This window comes from Dothidotthia symphoricarpi, assembly GCF_010015815.1.
Source record: "Dothidotthia symphoricarpi CBS 119687 unplaced genomic scaffold P153scaffold_17, whole genome shotgun sequence".
Classification (NCBI taxonomy): domain Eukaryota; kingdom Fungi; phylum Ascomycota; class Dothideomycetes; order Pleosporales; family Dothidotthiaceae; genus Dothidotthia; species Dothidotthia symphoricarpi.
Window position 1 is genome coordinate 209,016 of NW_022985024.1, and position 22,058 is coordinate 231,073.

Here is a 22,058-nt window from a genome sequence, read left to right on the forward strand (position 1 = left end):
GTTTATTAGGTTACAGGGTAGCGTTACTTTTTACGAAAAAACCGAGAACGTTGATCTCGGCGAGGGCTTAGGTCTCCGATCTGGATCCGAGGCTGCGGACTCCTACGTCCAGTGTACATGGGGCACTTTGATGCAGAACGAGCGGTACTGGACGAAATGATTCGTTCCATCTTGGATGGCACCGTCTACCATGTGCACTTCGCCCAAGCAGACGCTATCGAGCTGGCTGTTTATAGCATGGTGCGATTCGATGAGTCTGTACGCACTACCTATGTGACTGTCTCACAATGTCTTGCGAATTCGCGCAGATCATAGTTGGAGGAGAGAGTGCACGATACTTTCGCGGGTGTCCATTTTCGTTCTCGAGACGAGCGGTCGGTCAAGCCATAAGGACTTGTTCATTCGCAACGATTTGCAAGAATTCGAAGTGGGAAAATTTCTGGATTGTATAGCCTTCCAAGGCCCAGACCGAGCGCAGCTGGTCGACCATGCCGTCTATATGCAGCAGTGAAAAGGTTGCCTACTGCGCTTAGCTATGCCTTCTCATTAACATTGCCTGAGCTTGCCCCGATGTCGTGATTGTGCTCGCAATACTACGAATTGAGTCTGATAGTCCAGTCCAGAAGCTTCGCAGGTGGCTCTAAAACATAGTCGTCCGTGCCAGGTCCCTGTTCGCCTATCTCCCACCACTTCTCCCTCTCGATCTTGTTTCTCGCCTGCCATTCCAAAATCTGGCTATGCTTGATACACTTCCTGTTGACGGCGAAGTCTGGAGGGGGATATAGCTGAGTCCGCATCCACTATACCAACAATTAGCACGGTACGTCAAATCGGTGTGAGACATGTATAAGCTTTTACATTGTGAGTGATGATATCGAGGCTAGGGTTGCATGTAAGCGCCTGCCGGAGCATTGACAGGCAGTGTGATAGATGAGCCTGATCGAGCTCTGTCAGAGGACTGGTGCCGTTTCCTGTATCTATCGCTTCTGGGAAGTAGTATTCTCGATACGCATACTTGCGGACCCTGCTCCACAGAATCAGCAGACGCATCTTGAGGGACTGCCGCATCTTACGTGTCCAAACAATGCAGATTATGTTGCGCATCAAGCTGCACAGCATGTGTTCTGTTACCAAAGCCTGTGGATTGGGTACTTCTCAGCTATTGCCTTCCCAAGAAATCGCAGATCAGACGAACCGTAGCTTGGTGGTATCTTCACAACTGTATCCGGGTCTTTCCCCAGTCTGCGAACCTCCTCCGCTGTCATGGGAATCCTCTCAATCACGGACAAGGCCGCCCACGCCGCATCGCTAGCGTCGTTCGAGTGAGACCTCAATAGGAGCTCGTCTTTCGATAGGGTCTCCTCGTCGAACAGCGTTCCTTCGACCTTTCTGTTCTCGAATTGAAACTCAATCTTGTCAAGCAGTGGAGCTGGGGAAGTTCTCGTTAGCAATTGCGTTCTTATCACCGCTGTAAGGTCACGACACGAACAGTAATAGAGAACCTTCTGTAAAGCCTGACTGTTGGTCGGAAGACGGTCGGTGAGGGCGATACCCCAGACTGTTGCCGATATGGTAAACAGGACGACGTTGAGCAACGTCAATAGTATGCCCCATTTTCCAGAACGAGGGTTGCCGACGAATGGCCTATGGCCCTCATTTTCTTCAAATTTATCACTGTTATCGTGTAAATCCGAGTCGTTCTCCGCGACCCTCTCATAGTTTATGTTCATCGTTCGATACTGTACAAACCCAAATGGTTGGCGGAAGGCTATGATCAGAAGGACTCTAATAAAAAATGCGCAGGGGAAGATCTTTCGAGATTCGCTTGCAGCGCCCAACGTTTTGAGCTCTTCAAAACGCACCCGGGCTTCGGGAGACGCTAAGACAGTTCTGTTTACTACGCTTAAGGGAGACTAGAGAGTAATCAAGCTGCAAATGTTGAGCTACGCATTCAAAATACTCCAGCGCCGCGGCTATTCCAATCGTCATAGGCTTCATTCCGACATCAACAGTTCTTTATTAACCAGCATAATCGTTGCTCGCGCATTCAAATGCTCGTCGCCAGAGCGGGCAGCTATATCGGTTTTGTGTGAAAAAACCTACGACACTTCGTGATTGAGTAAATAAGAAAGAAACGATAGTTCGAGCCCAACTACTATTATCGTGATTTCCAGAAAATCAACAACATCCTATGACCTGAATTAATATAAAAGGGACCCTAATTTCACGATAAAGCAAGTACGGCATAGATTGCTATTCAATTGAGCATGGCATGAGCATTCGATACAGGCCGCGGACGTTGAATACGGTCATCTCACTAGAATTGCGAACGTCGTTAAGGTATCCACGATGACTTCGCACAGAAACACCGAGCCGAGTCTCTGATCGAGCGCTGAGTCTTTCATTACGCTACAGCTGCAACCCCCTACACAGTATATGTTACAACCTTCCTCGTAACAAGCGTCTAGCATTCGCTGTCTACAAGATGATGTCGCCCGGTAACACTACAGCATCCTCGGGAACTTGCAGCTCGCTCCATTTGCTCTGCCAACCAGGCACGCTTCGGTCAATAGTCCATTCGAGCAACGCATCGAAATTGCGGCATTGCTTGACCAGATTGTAGTCCGGGACAGGTATTGTTCTTGACTCTGGATATCTGTCGTCATGCATCCAGTTGTATTGTACGATGCCTACGTCAGCTGTGCACAGGAGATTCTGCAGGATTGCGTGCAGGCAATGTGCCTTGAGCTCGCGACGGATGGCATCCGATGGATCGTCATAGTAATACTCGGACCACATCTCTTTCCTGATTCCATCTAGACAATGCAAGATGTGGAAGATGTCGATCTGAGCGAAATATGCATCTGGTCCTTGATCCCAGGAAGGCGGCGCTTTGACGCTGAGAGCCGGATCTTTGCCAGAGAGCTCGATATCGGCTGCTGACACAGTGATAATTTCGAGGCCTCCCCTTGTCAAGCTGTCCCACGCTGCATCGACCTCGCGTGATGGTGGCATTCGCCAGATGGAAGTGTTGTCGTGCATTGCGCCGTTGACAGTCGTGAGACCCACTTGCATGTCGACCTTATCAAAAATCGGAGCTGGAACTGTTTAGCTGATGGAAGGCAAGTCGGCAGATTACGGATTTATCCTACAGTACGCCGATGCTGCTTTGAAATTTGCATTCATCGAGACATTGCGGTAACCACCTGTATACACGTTGCATGTATCCGTCCAAAGCCAGGCAAACCCAAGCAGAAGAACATTCAGTAAGATCGATAAGCTGGTGAGTGTCGACCAAAGTAGGAAGCGAATCCGCCAAGCCCTGTCGGTACTGTTTGTAGTTCTTGGTGGTGTATCATCGAGTATCGTCTCGCTCTGCTCAAGTTTGTCGTAATATGCCGGAGTGATGAACCAGCGCATGATTCAGAAAGACAACTGGAACCAATTTCCGATGCTGTCGGCGCAGGATTCATTCAGTGCGTACTTTTGATATATCGAACAAATCGGGTACGGAACAAGGCTTGGTTACCGCAGCGCGAGGATTGTGATCGGCTCAACGCCCTTGGCTACGACTCAGAGAGGTCACGACCACGCTATCTTTTGCAACGCACGGCTGCTGCATTGCCGAGCAGAGGTTCAGCAGTACCTGACCGGGTACCCGCTCGGCGTGTTTCACTCGGAGCATGCGTGCAGCGAAAGAATGGAGTCTCGTATTACCTACACATATAGGTCTTTGTCGGGATCTACAAGGTACAGTATTGATGTATCTCCCCTTCTTCATCTCCTCCAGCAATCAGTTATCCACTCTGTCACCGTGGTCTCGTCGTCACAAGACGGAAACCACCCATCATCATCCGACCAGATCACGATGCCCGGACTACCACCTGGGACGGTGAAACATTGGATACTGCTCACGTATCAGCCCGTGATCGTTACAATATTTCTCGTTGTTGCGGTGGCAAAGTGGTATAGCAGACGAGGGAGATCGAGACGCAAGGCAAGGGCGATAGTAGGCGAGAAGAGAGAAGACGCGGAAGCCATAAGCAGATGTGAGAAGTATCACATCGTTCTTGAGGATGAAAGAAGTTCAAGGTCAATTCAGTGCAACGGTGCGCGGATAGATGCAATAGCGGAAGAGTCTGACGAGGGGACTAGACTTCAGGACGAGGAGCACGCTACAGACCGCACATCAAAGAAGACCTCATGCATGAGTATGCTTTCGAATTGGACGAGATACATCCTCACCTACCAACCTGCTCCTTTGCCCATCGTCCACAGGGCCCTCTCCGAAAATTCCACAACCCTCTGCGTCCTCGCTCTCTTCATGTTACAAGGCTTTTACCTCCTCTTCAAGGTCGGCTTGCCACCTTCGAGCGGGGACCTCATCGGCGACCGCGCAGGCCTCCTTTTCATCAATAACCTACCCTGGCTATACCTCTTCGCAGCCAAAAACCAACCCCTCAAGCTCCTTTTCGGATTCTCCCACGAGAACATGAACCTCCTTCACCGGCGGCTGGGAGAATGGATGTGCTTTCTCGCAATAGTCCACATCGGAGCTATGCTCATGGGCTGGTATGAGTTCCATCGTCCTAGAGGACTAGGGCTCATCAGATACTTGCTAATTCCATACATCCTTTGGGGTGTTGGCACTTGGCTTGCATACCAGACGTTGTACTTGACAGCTCTTCGAAGTTTTAGGGTATGGTGGTATGAGGCTTTTCTGGGGCTCCATGTGCTGTTGCAGGCCGGGGCCTTGATTATGCTTTGGCTGCACAATCCCCCCTCACGACAATTCATCCTTGCTGCTCTCGCAATCTTTGTACTGGATAGATCTGTCTGGAGATTGTGCATTAAGCGCCATGTGACCCAGGCGCGATTGCAAGTCTCGGATGACGGACAGACGGTATTGGTTTCTGCAGACTGGCCTATGAAATCCAGAGACGCATCTTTCTGGCGTAAGATCTTTGGCCGGAATACGGAGTACGGCTGGAAACCATCTCAACATGTTTTCATCAGTATTCCTGGAATGGGCAGGAAATATCGCTTCCAATATCATCCTTTTACAATCGCTTCTGCCGCGCCAGCTCCAGGACAGACATGCGGCTGGTTCAATCTTATCATTCGTGCTAAGGGAGGCTTCTCAAGAGATCTTCTCCACTACGCAGAGAAAACGCAGTCGACGAGGATCTGTGTCGATGGACCCTATGGCTCTCTACGCACACTGGAGATGGCCCGTGACAACGACGTGTGCATCATCGTAGCCGGTGGCGCGGGGATCGCAGTTGCGTATCCTTTGCTGTGGTCCTTGCTGCATCACAATGCCACGCCTGATCAGAATGCAATCCCGCATCCACGAGAGCAACAGATCTGCCTGATCTGGATTGTCCAAGACACCTCGCACATTTCTTGGCTTGGACAAGAAAAGCTTGATGAGCTGAGAGAGCTTGGCCTGCATCTCGTCGTACCGCCACCAACTCGTCGGCATGGACGACCGGACATACGGGCGATTCTGAGGGAGCAGGCTGAAGATTTGAAGGAGCAGAATGATATTGTTAGTGTTGTCGTAAGTGGACCGGATGGTTTGAATAGGACAGTGAGGAACGAGTGCGCCAGGATGATCAGAACGGGCATAAAAGTAGAGGTTGCGGTGGAGAAATTTGGATGGTGACATGGGCTCCTAGAAGACGCATGTGAGTGGAGTCTACAGGATCAAACTTAGGCTATGGAAATACTTCCTGATGGCGCAATTCGACGTTGGAATATATATGGTATCATCTCACGTTTATGGCATTCTTCCATGGTGTGAGATCACGAAGCAGGGTGATCGCAAAGCGGTGAAAAGTCTGTGTAATCACTGTCGAGCTCTCTACTGAGCTGTGTGGCCTGTATTGAACAGAGCACAAGAAGAGCGATAGTTTGATGTTTGAGATGGTTTATTGAACAAGTAATCGAGGCATAAGGCCGAACTATATGCCCAGGCAATTGGGGTGGCTGGTGCATTACATAATGTTCAACAGCCTATACGCTAAGTACTAGGCAAACGCGTAAGCACATGCACCGAAGGTCCAAGCCCCTGCCGTCACACATGGTTTGAGTTTCGTAGCTTCTCCAAGGCTTCAATCACTTCCGATGACGACGCTATGCCACCAAAATTTCGCAGGGCGTGCAGAGCGGCTAGATGGTCCGACTCATTGCATGTCCCGGTAGCATCACTTATGGTAGTGACGGCGAAATTCAATTGATAGGCATCTCTTGCCGTCGTCTCTACACATACATCGGTTCCCACCCCAGTCAAAATCAAATGGTCGACTCCTCGCTCTCTCAGTGTATTCTCCAGCGACGTGCGAAAGAAGCAAGAATTTCTTGTCTTATTGATGACATTGTCGTCGGGCTCAGGCGTGAGTTCGTCTAGAATATCGGCATCCCAAGACCCCTGTAAAAGACCTTGGAATTGTTCGAGTCGATCATGTCTATCGCGACCGCGTCTATCCGAGTAGTCGGCCTTGTATCCTGTCTTCAGGAAGTAGATAGGGAGTCCAGTAGCGCGAAATTTGGAGAGTAGCTCATTGATACGAGGAGCAACCGTTGTTGGGTCAGTCCATATTCCTAGTCTTGCGAAGCTGCCATCCTTGTGGCAGAAGCCGTTCTGCATGTCGACCACTATGAGCGCTGGAGTGGAGTCGAATTGGAACATTGTAGACAACGACGGCTCTTTGTTGACTATAACTAGAAGTGTAGTAGGGCGTTATGCAAGCAAGACGGGACTCGTGGCAACTATTTTATTTCTTTTGAACTAGAAGGTCTTTTTGGAGGAATTCGGTCTTCAGGTCTTGCTTATTGCACCAGGTGGGGTACTTCGGGTGAATCTAGACCGCGCGGCTGAGTCAAGATGTGCTACGGCCTCCCTGCCCTTCGATTACGCACATAGCCTCGGGCCTGCGCACGAATCAACCTTTGATGGTTTTGCAGATGGCCAGTGCCGATTGCGACACTCATAGTGGCCGATGGCATAGGGACACGGGCTGTGTTTTCAAGTATACTGTATTGAACATGCAAAATAACTCATCGACTCGTCTAGATCTGCACTGTGTAAGAGTACGCTAGCACGCTATATAATTACTACTTTAACCTAACTATAACTTTAAGCTTAGACTACTCTAACCTAACCTTAACTTAGGGTCTGTGCAACTCTAACCTATCCCTAACCTGTCGTTAGGTACCCTGAACTCATTTACCGGCGTACTCGTTAGCGACGCGTTGGGGGACCTGTACACCTCAGTGCGCGCGCGACAACGTGTTGCAATTAACACAATGATTTTCTGCAATTTTTGTATAGACAAGTTTATCGCCTGGCTTTAATCTGCGAATTTCCTCAAGCACATCTTGAATTTCTGGCTTGGTTGTTGTGGTATCACGCGTAGAAATCTACTGCAAATGTTGTGCCCTGATCGTTAGTTGATGCCGATCGTTGGGTGCACAGACACGGTAACAACGCAACCGCAAACCCGTCAACGGGGCTTGACATGCCCAGCGTATCCTGACACGACGAGGTTTCAGATGACTGCTATCGGGAATCTTGTAATATCAAGAGTCTCCTATGCACGTCTCAATGTCGTCGTCAAAGGAGCTCGCATCCATCCCGTATGCGACCTCATAAAGTCCATTTTCTACCTACCGCACTGATTATGTGACATACCCTGTCTCAGTCTAGAACACCGACATTCTAACAAACTCGCTACGTTCAAACTAGACCTCGCACTATACTTCTTGATAATTGCCCTGAGGTTTGTCCTGTTACAGCCCAGCAGCTTAGTTGTCCTTGTAGTTGTACTCGTCTTAGAGGTTATGCTCGGCAAGCGTGTAATCGTCCGTAGCGAGTTGTTCGACTTCGCTCGCCTTAGGTGCTGATTTTGCTACGATTCGTCTACGCCATTGTACCAGGAAAGAGCCAGTGATGAGTGCTGAGATTTCCGTTGCCGACAACAAACCGACAAAAACGAATGGGCCCGACGCAAGCGATGCCAGACGAAAGCCGCTCAGGATCACGAGCCAGCCCAGCACTAGAGTCGAGAATCCGAGGATGGAGTGAGTGAATGAGACGCTTGCCCTGTAGCCGCGGGTGTTGTCCAACGCATCGACGAATCCAAGTGGCATCTGAATTAGCACCATGCCGAACACGACCAGTCCTAGCGACTGATGCTTGTGGTGCAACCGACTGCTATTGAGCAGACCCACGCCTGTGGTGAGTGCCAGAAGCATCGTACCACATGCTTGTATCTTCCAGTGTAGAATCGACCAGCGACTTTTCTTGAACCATAGCGATACAATTCCCAAAGGGAAAACGAGTAGTAGTGCTGCGCAGCCCAGCAATCCATGAGCCAGCCAAATGTTCATGTTCTTAGCACACCGAGGAATGGTCGACGAGCAAAAGAATGGACCATATGATCGTGGACTATATAAACTCTGCGCTCGATGGTCAATAGATGAGTCTCTGGAGTACCGCGCGGTGCCTTGATCCAAGACAGCTTCAGGCACAACAGGAACTGCGGGTAGCCCACGAACCCTGCAATCTCTGCGGTAACCTCTGATTCTATTATCCTGAGGGATGAATCCGCAAGACCCTCGAGGGGACGGGAACGCGCGGAGCTGTGGTAGTATATATTGGCATTCTTGTCTTGGCATCTCATCTTACTCATCCATCACTGATTACTATTGCCTCCTGAGTAGACTACGCGTCTCTCAATACTTTATATAAACATCAATATATTGGCATTCGCGATAATCATATCTTGCCTTGATCTCTCGAGAGTAAGATCGAAGTCCACTTGATGTTCTAGGGAGATGCCCTTTACTTTGTTCGCCGCAGCTGCGGCTCTTGCCTCCTTGCCCGTTGCTGTCACTAGACACGTTCTTCATCAGCAACGTACAGAATCGGAGCACTGGTTCAAGCGCGATGTTCTCCACCCTCATGTCCGGTTGCCAATGAGGATTGGCCTTTTCGGCGACAACATGGACATGGGTCACGATCTATTGATGGATATCTCGGATCCTGATTCCAAGAATTACGGAAAATACTACTCTGCTGAAGATGTCTACGACCTGTTCGCACCTCCAAAACATTCTGTTGATGCTATTCGGGGTTGGCTTGAGAAGTCTGGTATAGAAGCTGGGCGTGTCTCCCAATCTACGAACAAGCAATGGTAAACCTACGATGTCAGACATTAATCGGAGATGTGCGTGGCTAACTTTTCTTACAGGATCCAACTCGATTTGACCACGTCGGAGGCAGAAAGGTTACTACAGACCGAGTACTACTACTTCGACCATGCACCCACAGGTAAGATGGCGGTTGGTTGCGATGGGTAAGTCTCATTCGCATGATTTGATAGACTCGCAACAGGACTAATCCATGCCCTAGATACCACGTTGACGAGGACGTTGCCGAGCACATCGACTACATCACCCCGGGCATCAAGCTCCTCACTACACACATTCCAAAGAGATCTGAAGCCAAACGTTCCTTGAAAGGCAGAGCCGAAAACGAACCTCCGCTCGGGTTACAAGATTGGCCTAAATTCAACTATAGTATCACTGACGCAATGCCTCTTGCTCATTGCGACGTTGCTATCACGCCAGCATGCATCAGGGCAATGTACAACTTCACTCAAGGTACGAGTGCAGTACCTCACAATGAACTGGGCATCTTTGAAGACATCGGCGATATTTACTCTCAAGAAGACTTGGACGAGTTCTTTCGGACTCTGCAGCCGCGTATCCCTCAGGGCACTCATCCGATTCTCAACAGTGTCGATGGTGGTACTGCACCAACTACTGTAGCTGACGCCGGCCCGGAGAGTAACTTGGACTTCCAAATTAGCTATCCCATCATCTGGCCACAAAATAGCGTTCTGTTTCAGACCGATGATCCCGTTTATGAGGCCAATTATACCTTTCTGGGGTTCTTCAACAACCTTCTGGATGCCATCGACGGTTCTTACTGCAGCTATACATCAGATGGTATTACTGGAAATTCTCCGGGTCTTGACCCTCAGTACCCCAACCCAGCGCCCGGTGGTTACAAAGGTCAGCTTCAGTGCGGTGTCTACAAGCCTACGAATGTCATTTCCCTCTCATACGGGTTTCAGGAAGCGAATTTGCCTCCGAACTATCTGAAGCGCCAGTGCAATGAGTACATGAAGCTTGGTGAGATCAGTCCTGCTAGCTCTCGTCGGGCCCTTATGCTGACGTCCACACAGGATTGCAAGGCATTTCCATTGTCGTGGCCTCTGGAGACAGTGGCGTCGCAGGTAATCCAGGTGACGGTTACGCAAACGGCTGCCTCAAGAATGGCACAGTGTTTAGCCCTGAATTTCCGTCCGCATGTCCATATGTAACTTCAGTCGGGGCTACTTTGTTAACTGGCAATGCAAAGGCGGACGAAGAGACCGCCGTCACCCGATTTGCATCTGGAGGAGGTTTTTCGAATGTCTTCTATCCACCGCCGGCCTACCAAACCTCTGCCGTCAGCACTTATCTACAGAGTGCAGGAACTCCGTATTCATATTACATAGACGGGGACTACAAAAGCAGCACCTCCGGTCTATACAACCGGAACGGACGAGGATATCCCGATGTTTCTGCCGTCGGTGATAACATCCTGTTCTTCAGTAAAGGCATACCAAAACGCCAAGGCGGCTCATCTGCGTCCGCTCCTGTCTTTGCAAGTATCCTTACCAGGATCAATAACGAGCGACTAAAGGCTGGCAAGTCTACCGTTGGCTTCGTAAACCCTATCCTCTACAAACATCCATATGTTCTGCACGACATTACCGTCGGAAGCAATCCAGGCTGTGACACAGACGGATTCACAGTCAGCAAGGGTTGGGATCCTGTCACCGGGCTGGGTACTCCCAATTACCCGGCGATGTTGGAACTCTTCATGTCACTGTGATTGATGACGGCTTAGATATGGGATGGAATGTGAACAGGTCAAGATCGAAGTCAGCGTAGATGAGAGGACTCAGGCTTGCGATAGAAGTTAATGGCAACGAACCCTTCCATTATCACGTGTCTCACAAGTAGCTAAAATTGTGCCAGCTAATCTTTTGATTCGATTCAATTTGATTTGGTGTGCTTTTTTTTAATTTTTATCAATCAGTATTTAGCGGCCGCGAACGTTGTAGGAATTGAGGCAAATCAACTGAATCGTCCTTTCCCTTTTGAAGTCACCCATATATAGTCTGCCCACTGTAGCACTTATAAGAAATGGCGATTGTATCTGAACTAGTCACATGATGCTCTGGCTAAAGTTGCAAAATGTGATCCCAGGCAAAAGTTGCTTCGATGGAGCAATACGCCATAGCTTCCGGGAGAAAGACAAAGTCGCTATGACGCTGAACGAAGTGATGATCAAAGAATTGGATGACTCAGTCATATCAGATCTACAGCAAGTCTGGACGCATAGACAGCAGCGCAGCCTCCGAATGCAAGCACCCACGCAGTCGGCACCCGACTCCCAGCCGCATCGGCGGCCGCATACACAATCGTGGCCATCAACCCTGCAAGAATCTGAGGCGCCGAGATTGCCACATTGTGTATGCCGAGTACTGTGCCTGCGTGCATTTCCTCGTGACGTGCGTCGGCCACCTCGCACCCAATGATGGCCAGGGGGACCCACTGAGTGACTGCCCACGGAACGCCCAGCAAGGAGATCAGCAAAACACCTTGGGGTGGGGAGGCGACTACAACCGAGGCGAGCATCAAAATGCCACACAAGGCTTGTGATCCCATCCACAGCCTCGCCAAGATGGCGTGATTGGAGGTTTGCTTTTCCATCCCCTCCCCCGTCCGGCCTAAATGAGTCTTTTCTACCCATGCCAAGATCATAGGGATCACAATTGCGGCCGATAAAGCCACGAGAGCGAAGCAAAGACTCGCAAAGACGCCGGTTCGTAGGGCTCTACCATCCGTGGCTTTGGATTGCACAGCATGGGTACCACCATTGCTGGCCACGACCGCGGCTGCGGGAGACAAGGTCAGCTTCAGGCGTCTCAAGTTTGTCGCTTGGTCGTCTTACCCAGCTCGGCAATGAATGTGGTGGTGTAATACAGAAGCGAATACCAGGCTGACCACGCAAAGAACTGAACCATGCACACCTTTCGAATGACGTCGGGGAGACCATGGGTGCTGCGCCATATGTTGACCAGTGGTCTCGGACCCCTGCCATCACGAAAGCACGACTGACTTGACTCCTTGAAGACGAAGCATGTGGCCCCAACGGAAGACGTGATCACAACCGCATTCAAGACGGCTAGGCCCTGAAGTTGGGTGATCTGATAGGAATTGTTGAAGACTGAAGGTATGTCAATCGTCCCGGCAAGGAACCCGGCGACACCTCCGATGCAGATTATGCGACTCGAAGACACGTTTGCCTCGTTCTGCTGCCCTGCTGGAAGATTATCAATGATAATACTTCGTGCACCACTTTGGAAAGGTTGGACAGCGATGCTGAGACCAACCACAAGAGTGACGGCAACGCCCTGGACGAAATGCTGGACACTTTGCTCGTACTCGCCACATTGATTCAGTTGGCAAGTTAGCAGATGGACCCACTCATCAACCCAAGCGAGGAGTATGAGTAGAGCCGTGGCAGAGACTGCGCCGAGGACCATGACAGGACGTCTTCGTCCCCACTTGGTCTGCAGCCCGTCGCTGAATGCACCCACCCACGGTCCGACGAGTGTGCCCGAAAGCGGCTGAGATATCATAGACGCGGCAACGACAGGTTTGGAAAGCCCGAGACTTCGAAGGAAGGGCTGAGAAGGGTCAGTCTCACTCGTTAAGACGCGGTTGCGTGTGATCTGTACGGACTACCAAATTGGCCATGATTGTGGACCAGAAAAATTGCAGCCCACCGAGTGCGAGACTGAGCATAATGACTCTCGAGGTCGGCAACCGAGTCTTGGTCGTAGTAGGTAGGGACGCAGCAGACCGGTTGTACTCGGCGTGCTCATCGTCGTCGAGGTCAGACGTTGCCAGCTCGAAATGATAGTAAGACTCTCCGGCACTTTTGTTGCCTGTCCAAGAGTTGATTAGTCGAGAAAAAAGATTCATGGCCGTCACTTCTTGGACAAGGGCTGCAGCTGGGACTTTGCAACTGGCGACTGTTGGAATTTTACATGCGTCCAAGTCAAGATCGAGTCCAAGATGATCGCGCGGCACAAAGAGCAGAGCCACGCTATGGTTGCGAGCTGCCATTTGGCAGTCAGGATTCTAAGTAGACGACGCCAACGGCAACGAATGGGAAATGGCAATCGTCCATCCCATCACCATGCAGTGCCGCGCGAGAAGTCTGGAACGATGTTGGTAAGTCCAAGGAAAAATCAGAGCCGTCACGAGTAAGTATGTAAAAGAGTAGAATTCTTCAGACGGAGGCTTTGAGCCTCGTGATATCAGTACATTCCATCGAATAGCTATTTACATGCCCGTTCGATTGCCTGATTTACGTTCGAAATGCTCGACAAGATTGCCCTGGCAGCGGTTCTCGTTGGCCATGTCTTCTGGTGGGCTGGCACGCGCTGGCAACAAAAGAGCCGACTCACAAACACCAGTTTAACTAGCAAAACAGGCAAGAACGTGAAGATAAATAACTTGACCTCTCTATTTATGCAACCACTAAACAAAGTGCTGTAGTAAAAATATAATATGTTTCTCTTAACAGGCCTATGTCAAATTCTGTAGATTATTTGTATTTAATATTTATATATATTCCTTCTAGTTTCACTGTTGTGACCTGTCTACGAGGGTGAGTTTGTGAGTCGGCTCTTTTGTTGCCGGCGCGTGGCTGGGTTGCATTTTCGGCTACAGTGCTGTAAGATAACTTGAACAGTTGAGTAGTGAATAATTTGTATAGGTTGAGTAGTACTAAACGTTCCAATTGAAACTGTTGTTGATGGAAAAAAACGGCTAATCTACATATAGTATTCCATCTGATCTCTAACCGTACTTTTCAATCGTACTGTCCAGAGACTATCCGGTGCTGTAAGCACGCACTGACCAACATTTCCGGCTAAGCTGGTCCGAGCGTCCGCCCGCGTCTCTTCTCGAAACAGCCCAGGCGAGTGTCACAGCTCGCCGTTGTTCAATGCTTGAGGGCTCTGCGAGAAGGCAGAGACTGCCAGTCCCGCGGGAACCGCCTGTAAGTTCTCGTCCTTTCCAATCCTACTTCTACTCCAGGCTTTGCGATGCCATCATGCTTGACAACCATTACAATCAAGAGGGTTACATCGCCATTGATGTGTAGAGCTTTGATGTTGGCAACAATATTCTCTCTAATGTTTGCGTGGTCACGTCTTATTGGTACAACTTTTGCGGAATTACCTGCCTGGCCATACTTCTGGGACAGGCAGCCATCAGCGCCATTAGGACAGTCATGGGATCTTGGACGATTCACCACATTAGTGGCCTTCGGAGATAGCTATACTGATGACAATCGCTTCAATTACTTTGATGCTCACAATTACACTCCTCCGCCGATAGGATGGGCTGGATCAGCAGTGAGTCGGCCTCTCCACAAATAACTGCTCCCTCTGACTCTAACGTCCACGAGCAGGACTACGACACGTCAAATGGTCGTCGTCTGTGGGCGGCGTATGTCAAGCAATACACTGGAGCGAACTTGTACAACTATGCCGTGAATGGAGCAGAATGCAGCGACGAGATCACGCCACGTACCGCTGCGCCTCGGTTCAATTTCCCGACGGTCAAAGAATACGAAATTCCGGCTTACATTGCGGACTCCGAGTACACTGAGCCCAACGGAAAGCCGTTCTTGGATGCACCCCAAGACGAGACCGTCTACGCCATGTGGATCGGCACAAACGACCTCGGCGACGAAGCTCTGTTGACCGACTCGCAAGTCCCAGGAACGAGTATTGTTAGCTACACGGACTGTGTTTTCAACCAGCTGCAAAGACTGTACGATAGGGGAGCGAGATACTTTGTTGTTTTCAATGCTGCGCCGTTGAATCTCGCGCCGCTGTACGGACTTCTTGGAAAGAAGGGCAAAGTTGTGTCCCCATACTGGCCAGATAAACCGAGCAATACTACGGAGATTAGTTACCGTATGATGGAACAAGTTGTTACTGTCAATGCCATCTACCAGTATCGGACTCCATTCGTGGCTGAGGTCGGGAAGACTTTCAACGGAGCGAAGTTTGCGGTCTTTGATGTGCATAGCCTGGTAAGTCGATTTTATCGAACACTACTATCTGGAATTCGATTTGAGGTGCTTGTGAGAGCGAAGTAGCAGGACTGACATATGTCTGGTACAGATGACGAATATCTACAATAATCCTTCTGCTTTCCTGAATGGTACAGCGCCGTTGAACGTTGCAGTACCCGTACGCGACTGCACTCCCGAAGTTTGCATTACGCACGAAAGTCCTGACAGTCACATGTGGTGGGACGATCTGCATCCGAGTGAGCAGACGCAGAGAGTCATTGCACGGGAGTTTGTGAGCGTGATTGAGGGTAAGAGCCAATATGCTTCATATTGGGGTTGAGTCCGTCAAGCGATGTTACAAGAAGCGTCGAACATCGATACTTTCCAATTCGATAAAATCCTATACAATGCTAATTTCAGGACTATTCCGATCCGTATCTCAACACCCGTGGTCGTACTACCTCTGAGTCGTGGTAATAAACGCAAACTCCCCTCCTGCTTTGCCCGGTCCTCCTTTCCGTAGTCTACGTAACTCATTTACCATACGCAATATACTCATTCACTCTGCCTTGGTAAGGTGAACCCTGTGGACAATACAACCAGTCGTCTTTGTCAGACCATTCATCGATATGGCCTTGGTAGGCAGTAGATCCTCTGAAACATGCGTTGTTCTCTGTGGCAAACCTCTCAACTCGAGTCCAGTCTCGGCATACACTAGCGTACAAACCATCAATACAGCGAGCGGCCCAGAAAGAGAGACCGCAAACTTACTGTCGTCGGATTAGCAAGCTGCTCTTTGATACGAACGTTAATTTGCTACTTACCCGCATCTGCCCAGCTGCTTTAATCGCAGTCTCGTTCGATACGACGTCTCCGGCGAAAGATAGAGGTGTCAAATCAACGTTGCAGAGAGTATCCTCCCAGAGAACGATCAGGGAGTGTAGCGAAGCGTCACTGATGGTTCTGTTGTCGCTGGCATATAGAAGCATTGCATGATAAAGAAGTTGCTAGAGAATGTTAGTTACGGGTTATCTCGAGCAAAAGCTTTCAGAAGTGCCTACGATACTATGCAAGCTATGATACCCGGCTAAGGCGAACGCATCCATGGTCGAATCCCAGGGAAATGGTATCGATCGTAATAGCTTCTCACCGTGTGGCAGCGCTATGATCTTTTGGTCTGTCGCGTATCTGTCCACTATCTCGTCCACAGCTCGAGCAGTGAGAGAGGCATCGTAAAGTCGCTCGGGGTATAGGGGTCTTCGAACAGTGTTGATCGATTCACGATATACTGGTTCTAAAACACTGCTGTCTGCTATTGTCAGCTCGATCAACACCTTAGACTTTTGAGTTTGCGAACCTATTGCTTGCTTTGACCAGCCACTGCCGAGCCAGATCAGGAGTGCTTCAACGACGTTCACAACGCCGAAGAAAAGGATGAGATATACAAGCAGGTTGGATTGCTGCCATGACTTTCGTGGCAACGGACGTCGAGAGGCTTCGAGAAGACCATAGCGCTGACTGCGTTGCAAGAACATGTTTTTGCGCATCAGCTCGGTGCTCTTCTGGATTTCTTAGACAAGGGATCGGTTTGAGAAAATCGATCATGGGCGGAGATTAGCGATGGAGTAGTTTACATATGGTCAGAATGGGAAGTCGTCACATGAAGCGGACTACGGACGAAGCTTAGCTACCTACTTTGTATATTCCTTAGCCGCTGCGCTGTACCGCTAGATGGATCCGGGAGTACATAGCTCCCGACCGTCTCGGCGCTAGGATAAGCAATGAGAGCCGAGACATGCATGCAAGATTGCGCTTCAACTTGTGCCAGCGCAGAAGCAAGAGCATGCAACGGAAGATCAATATCTCATAGTTTGGTACCAACAACTTGCAGATGCCGAGGGCATAGAGTACCGCAGTGTCTGTCCACGACTACGTAGCGATTGCCGTAACAGACAGACACCCATTCCGTTTCCAAAGACTACGACTCTGAAGTTTCTGAGTTGAGCACGCAAGTTCGTTTGCTCGCGTGCGCGATGCTGGCCTACAGAAGCGTCCACCATTTTAGCACTGCCTATGCTGTTACGACTCGAACTTTACACCCTGGAGCGTGGCATCATTGTGCCAGTCAGTCGCGGAGAACATCTATTGCTGCCAGTGATTCCGAGAGCTATATAAGGGTGTAATACAGGCATAGGGAGGCGCAATGATCGATGTACAACAGCAACCTCTTTAATGTCTCAGTACAATCCAGATCGACCATTGAGGACGTGGTATCAAAGCAGAAGAATTTTATATCACGCCTTTCGCCAGTGTGCTCCATTATGACCGCTAGCTGGCAGCAACATGTCGATCTACGGCTGCCTGCCAGGGCGAGCCCTCTGGGCAGAACAGCCACTCTGCAAATTCATCATCGTCCGCGCTTCTGTAACCAAGTCTTTTGTAGCAAGCCGAACTTTTGAGCGAAAATTGTTCGAGATCATTCCAGTCGCGACACTGTCGTGTCTGATTGACCCGATGTACGACATCCCGGTCCACCTCCGTGATAGCTATCGGTTCTGTACGAGCCGCGCAGATGATGTCCTCCCATATCACATTTACGGAATGTAGGACATGAGGATCGTGCGGCCGATCACCGCGGAGCTCGTTGAGCTCATTCCAAAGCACTTTCTACCCTACAAATCAGCGAGAGTCGATGATATTCGATATGGAAGACATATACCAAGCTGTGCAGACTATAGTAACTTGATAGAATGAAAACCTCCCTTGTGGTGTCCCAGGGGAACTCCTTCGAAGGCAGTATGTTCGGGTCTTTCGGGAGTGCAACTAGTCCCCTATTGGGATCAAAGGAGTTGAACATATGTTCGGTCACCTCGGCGCCCGCTCCCGTAAATGCGTACTGCTCCTTGGGATACACTGATCGATTGAGCACATGGAAAGACTCGTGCCAAGTAGAGGTTTGAGGAGCTTTTGTTCGATATTAGACAAGTTCGATAAGTTACTATTCAGTGCCTCACATGTGTTCGAATATATGGCATCACTCGCCAGCCACCATGCTTGTGAAATGCTCATGACCAGAACCGAGAAGAGAATCGCCCATAGCATAAGTATGTCGCGCGCTCGAGAAAGACGAAGTGAAGCTATCTCGTCGCCTCCATACCACGCCTCTCCTTTCTCGCCTTCATTAATGAGGCCGTCGTCATCGTGGTTGTCGCCTTCGCTTCCTTCCGAGGAGAGCTTCCTGCTGCCAACGGTCTCCATTTCGTTAGTAGTGAAGCGGTTGTTGATGGCAAGGTATTAGGAAGACAACAAGCTCGACACCGAGTAAGTCCTCGGCAGCCTCAGCCGCGCGGCATTCCTCAAAGCCTGTGACAACCATAAGCTGTTCACTACCAAAGGAAGTTTAGTCATATTTGCTGATGCGCTCGTGGCTCTTACATACGACCCCGCTGTTATAGGGTATAGCCAGTGGCAGGACTTTAGCTAAGGGGCAAGTGTATTAGGGAAGGAAGATTATATAGTAAATGCACTAAATGTAATTTATTATGCATAAAAACATTATAATAGACATAAGACTTAGCACAGGGCTACTATTTATAATAGTAAACTAACTATCCAGCAGGCTAAGAAGACCTGTAGAGTTATGCAACCTGCTCCATAAATACAGAGCAGTAAAGTAACAGAGCAAGAGAGTAACAAAGCACTCTGTAGGTCACTTGACCTGGCTCTGTAGATCTTGGCTAGGGTGTCAGAGAGCACTCCGCAGCCTTGACGTAGGACATCCTATCCTGCCTGAGGCCATCATTACATCCGCCACCTAACTTCTGACTACTCTAGTATTCTGCGGGGAATCGCGTCGCGTTTCCAGAATTCCGCCTCCAGGCGAGAAGTTGGCCCGCGTAAACGCGTCGCGATTCAAATTCGGAGCCATCTGCATGACTGATATCTAACTTACAGGGACGCCCCGGAGGTCAAAGCAAGTACCACTCCTGACCGAGACTTCTCGTAGCATCGAACCAATCGTAGACACGGCGGTCTTGAGCGCTTATGCCCAGTGTGTTCGTCTTCCGAAGCCGTTGGCATTCTTTCGCGATAGCCAGAGCACGATTAAGCTTGAAGCTGTAGTCGCCATCGCCTCTAGCTCCCTCTTCAATTGAAGAGAAGAACAAGTCGTGCTCTGGACCTGCCATGGAGGCGGCAACACAGATTGGCCAGGACATGCTCTTCAGTAAGTGCGGATGGCCTAGGCGTTGTATGACGGATACCGTCTTCGAAACAGCGTCACGAATGCTAGACACATCAGGGTATGCGCCCGAGGTTGTGGTGTGAAGAAAAATCTCAGCAGCATGAGCATATACTTCGGTTATCTGCTGGGTGTCCTGGCTGAAATCTGTCGGCCACTGTTTGTACGATCCCTCTTCTAGGTTGCCGACCCTGCTACTGGTTGTAATACTGGTGCTTTGGTCGGTTGGGGTTTGATGGGGGTGTTCCCGGCCCGTCTCGAGGTCAACCCTATAATGTTCAATGTCGAGTTGTATCTTTGAGGCTTTATTTGCTAGTTCCACTACGTTCAGGGCTCCGCGCTTCGTTACATTGAGCTTCCAGGCCCGAAGGTTGATGATATCAAGGATTCTTTGAAACACCCACGGTTGGCAGCCTGTCATGTGTACGAGGTAGGCATTTGCGAGGGCGACACTATGGGGCAATGGCCAAGTGTTGAGCGGCTTGTTGAAGGTCGCAGTGCTGATGAGGTCCAGTGCGGCTAATAATCCATAAGACAATGACAGCAGGATGCTCTCTGGGTCGAACAGGACGCGGGTTTTGACAGCAAATTTCGCAATACCACCCAGTACATCACTGCCTTTTTGAGAGTCATCGATCTTGGTATTCCATGTCAGATTGGCATGCGCGTACATGGAGATCTCTTACCTGCAACAACGTCTGTTGTATCAGCGGCACTATGGCTTCCTCCAAACACTGCGTTTGAACTACACTGTCGCTGCTTTGCAGATCAGAGGCAAAGATGTTGTCGATCATCGTCAGGCTCGCAACAGGCGACAACACACGATGCTTTGACGATGTTTTCAAGCCGTATCTCTCCAAGGCATGAGCTTGTACGGAATAAACAGTCGTTTCAACAATTGAGTGTATCAATCGTCTGACCAGTTCTTGGGGACTAAGAATGGCGTCTCGCAAGCGTGACCGGACTGTGCCTTCAGCGTACGGGAATTGGTTCGGAAGTATGGTTTGCACGAAGAAATTGACAGCCGAAGTTGTTTGGATGGCTGCCTGAGCTATTTCTGCACAGCTTTGTGAACCATCGTCTTGGCAGTGCTTGTCCAAAGTAATGGGATTCAAATCAACAGTCGATCCGTTGTACTCTAAAGTAGTGTCGAGAATGGTCTCCACGTGCTCCCACGGCAACGGCGAAAAATTGAATGCCTCGAAAATATCGTTCTCACCGTGGTCAGTGCCAGTCTTCTTGAACTGCTCCAGATCACTCTCAAAGACTCCGTCAGACCGGCCAGAGGTACCCTGAACATCCGTGAGCACAGCATTGCTTGAGTAGTCCTGGTGACTCTGTACTTCTGCCAGACCCTTGCCTAGTCTGTCGGTCGGTGACAGACTATCTCCTATATCGGCCCATACAAGTTTTTGAGAGGCATGACCCAGATCTCGGGCCACAGGACTGAGAGTACCTGGCCACTGAAGCTCAAATATATTGTCTGCCGGCGCAGGGTAGGCATTTCCCGCCCCTGTGTGGACTCTAGGCTGTTGAACAAAACCCACCATGGCCTTGAAAGAATCGTCCAGGGAGACCTCATCCGCATTGTGGCTAACTTGATCGAGTCCTCCTCTTGAGTCTGCTGCCCATGGCAGGGTCTCACCAGTGCCTACCAATTGAGATGATGTGTGCCCTGTATTGGTAGACAGCTTCCCGCTCAACGCTCGCTGTGAAATGCCATTATCGCGTCGTGGCTCCATGTGATGGCGCTGCGTCTGGCGCCGTGATTCAGAGAGTCGCGTTGACACGATCTGACCTCGTTTTCGATGGCGTCTGATTCTTCGTTTCAGCTCTTCTGCCTTCTGCTTTTCCCGGATACCCCCGTCCATCCACACGGGTTTTGGCCCATAGCCATCGCATTTTAGTCGAAGGGAGGTGCAGACCGAGCAGTTTCCAGCTATCTCGTCGCATTTTTTGCGGCGGATGCGACAAGTCCAACAACCCGTTGAGCTTCGACCTTTGGATTGGTCAAGGTTAAGAGTATCGTGCTCCATGTTGTTTGCCATCTTTGCCAGGTCAGAATGTAGACGTCACAAAGGTGCCGTTCATGACTTCCTACCTCCGCTCTGCGATATCAGTTGAACAGTTAAGACCTGTAGCCCAACACCGCCGCCTCCTTAGACGCACTTCAAAGGCGTTAAGAAAGCTCCTACAAGCAGGTACGTGGTGTGCCGTTTTGTGTGAGAGCGCTAACGCCTCTCAAAGGTATAGCATGACTTACTGGATGATTTGACGCAGTGTTGGGCTCTACCTCAATAAGGAAGGTGTATGGCAAACAAGATATAAGCGCAAGTACTTCCAGTATCACCCCACCGTAAGCTTACTGATCCTAATTAGGTATAAAGTAGGCCCAAATATGTATCATACGGGATCCCACGACTGTAGGAGTACTGGCTGGTGGCGACGAGACATCGTACGAGTGGTATGAATTCCAAAAGTAGATAGGATTGTGGTGTGGATCGCATACTGCAGAAATTTATAATCAGAAGGCAATATATTTGCGCGGTGGCGAGGCAGCGATCTATGGTTAAGAATCGAATTTCCATGGATTGT

At 49.9% G+C, this 22,058-nt stretch overlaps 11 protein-coding genes across 11 annotated transcripts; 3 read left to right on the plus strand and 8 right to left on the minus strand.

Moving 5' to 3' along the window:
• Nucleotides 1-593: 593 nt before the first annotated feature.
• P153DRAFT_388437 (uncharacterized protein) lies at nt 594-1,730 on the minus strand (the record flags this gene model as incomplete). The annotated part of the gene is made up of 5 exons (XM_033670752.1): nt 594-800; nt 859-1,024; nt 1,074-1,137; nt 1,196-1,429; nt 1,490-1,730. 5 exons carry the CDS (start codon nt 1,728-1,730, stop codon nt 594-596), a joined length of 912 nt encoding a protein of 303 aa, XP_033520789.1.
• A 310-nt stretch (nt 1,731-2,040) lies between these two features.
• P153DRAFT_346067 (uncharacterized protein) lies at nt 2,041-3,524 on the minus strand. Its single transcript, XM_033666108.1, has 2 exons — nt 3,153-3,524; nt 2,041-3,098 (listed from the first exon to the last, which is right to left on the minus strand). Exons 1-2 carry the CDS (start codon nt 3,418-3,420, stop codon nt 2,479-2,481), a joined length of 888 nt encoding a protein of 295 aa, XP_033520790.1. The 5' UTR covers nt 3,421-3,524; the 3' UTR covers nt 2,041-2,478.
• A 689-nt stretch (nt 3,525-4,213) lies between these two features.
• Nucleotides 4,214-5,668, plus strand: P153DRAFT_297904 (ferric reductase-like transmembrane component; the record flags this gene model as incomplete). Its single annotated transcript, XM_033664187.1, has 1 exon — nt 4,214-5,668. One exon carries the CDS (start codon nt 4,214-4,216, stop codon nt 5,666-5,668), a length of 1,455 nt encoding a protein of 484 aa, XP_033520791.1.
• Nucleotides 5,669-5,874: 206 nt separating this feature from the next.
• P153DRAFT_76950 (Isochorismatase hydrolase) lies at nt 5,875-6,826 on the minus strand. Its single transcript, XM_033673393.1, has one exon. It carries the CDS (start codon nt 6,692-6,694, stop codon nt 6,080-6,082), a length of 615 nt encoding a protein of 204 aa, XP_033520792.1. The 5' UTR covers nt 6,695-6,826; the 3' UTR covers nt 5,875-6,079.
• Nucleotides 6,827-7,346: 520 nt separating this feature from the next.
• On the minus strand, nt 7,347-8,609 carry P153DRAFT_369119 (uncharacterized protein). Its single transcript, XM_033668686.1, has one exon. The coding sequence runs from the start codon at nt 8,392-8,394 to the stop codon at nt 7,837-7,839; it is 558 nt and encodes a 185-aa protein (XP_033520793.1). The 5' UTR covers nt 8,395-8,609; the 3' UTR covers nt 7,347-7,836.
• A 102-nt stretch (nt 8,610-8,711) lies between these two features.
• On the plus strand, nt 8,712-11,288 carry P153DRAFT_424994 (subtilisin-like protein). Its single transcript, XM_033672514.1, has 4 exons — nt 8,712-9,200; nt 9,258-9,362; nt 9,419-10,203; nt 10,257-11,288. The coding sequence occupies exons 1-4, from the start codon at nt 8,842-8,844 to the stop codon at nt 10,949-10,951; spliced, it is 1,944 nt and encodes a 647-aa protein (XP_033520794.1). The 5' UTR covers nt 8,712-8,841; the 3' UTR covers nt 10,952-11,288.
• Nucleotides 11,049-13,113, minus strand: P153DRAFT_346080 (MFS general substrate transporter; the record flags this gene model as incomplete). The annotated part of the gene is made up of 3 exons (XM_033666109.1): nt 11,049-12,020; nt 12,077-12,815; nt 12,871-13,113. 3 exons carry the CDS (start codon nt 13,111-13,113, stop codon nt 11,431-11,433), a joined length of 1,572 nt encoding a protein of 523 aa, XP_033520795.1. The 3' UTR covers nt 11,049-11,430.
• A 1,220-nt stretch (nt 13,114-14,333) lies between these two features.
• On the plus strand, nt 14,334-15,563 carry P153DRAFT_388444 (carbohydrate esterase family 16 protein; the record flags this gene model as incomplete). Its single annotated transcript, XM_033670753.1, has 3 exons — nt 14,334-14,555; nt 14,612-15,241; nt 15,333-15,563. The coding sequence occupies 3 exons, from the start codon at nt 14,334-14,336 to the stop codon at nt 15,561-15,563; spliced, it is 1,083 nt and encodes a 360-aa protein (XP_033520796.1).
• Nucleotides 15,564-15,782: 219 nt separating this feature from the next.
• P153DRAFT_399188 (uncharacterized protein) lies at nt 15,783-16,787 on the minus strand (the record flags this gene model as incomplete). The annotated part of the gene is made up of 4 exons (XM_033671705.1): nt 16,581-16,787; nt 16,285-16,532; nt 16,048-16,230; nt 15,783-15,989 (listed from the first exon to the last, which is right to left on the minus strand). The coding sequence occupies exons 1-4, from the start codon at nt 16,768-16,770 to the stop codon at nt 15,783-15,785; spliced, it is 828 nt and encodes a 275-aa protein (XP_033520797.1). The 5' UTR covers nt 16,771-16,787.
• A 509-nt stretch (nt 16,788-17,296) lies between these two features.
• P153DRAFT_322219 (uncharacterized protein) lies at nt 17,297-18,579 on the minus strand. The gene is made up of 3 exons (XM_033665168.1): nt 18,238-18,579; nt 17,943-18,187; nt 17,297-17,890 (listed from the first exon to the last, which is right to left on the minus strand). Exons 1-3 carry the CDS (start codon nt 18,479-18,481, stop codon nt 17,552-17,554), a joined length of 828 nt encoding a protein of 275 aa, XP_033520798.1. The 5' UTR covers nt 18,482-18,579; the 3' UTR covers nt 17,297-17,551.
• Nucleotides 18,580-18,780: 201 nt separating this feature from the next.
• On the minus strand, nt 18,781-21,910 carry P153DRAFT_399190 (uncharacterized protein). The gene is made up of 2 exons (XM_033671706.1): nt 20,150-21,910; nt 18,781-20,100 (listed from the first exon to the last, which is right to left on the minus strand). The coding sequence occupies exons 1-2, from the start codon at nt 21,509-21,511 to the stop codon at nt 19,192-19,194; spliced, it is 2,271 nt and encodes a 756-aa protein (XP_033520799.1). The 5' UTR covers nt 21,512-21,910; the 3' UTR covers nt 18,781-19,191.
• Nucleotides 21,911-22,058: the final 148 nt, after the last annotated feature.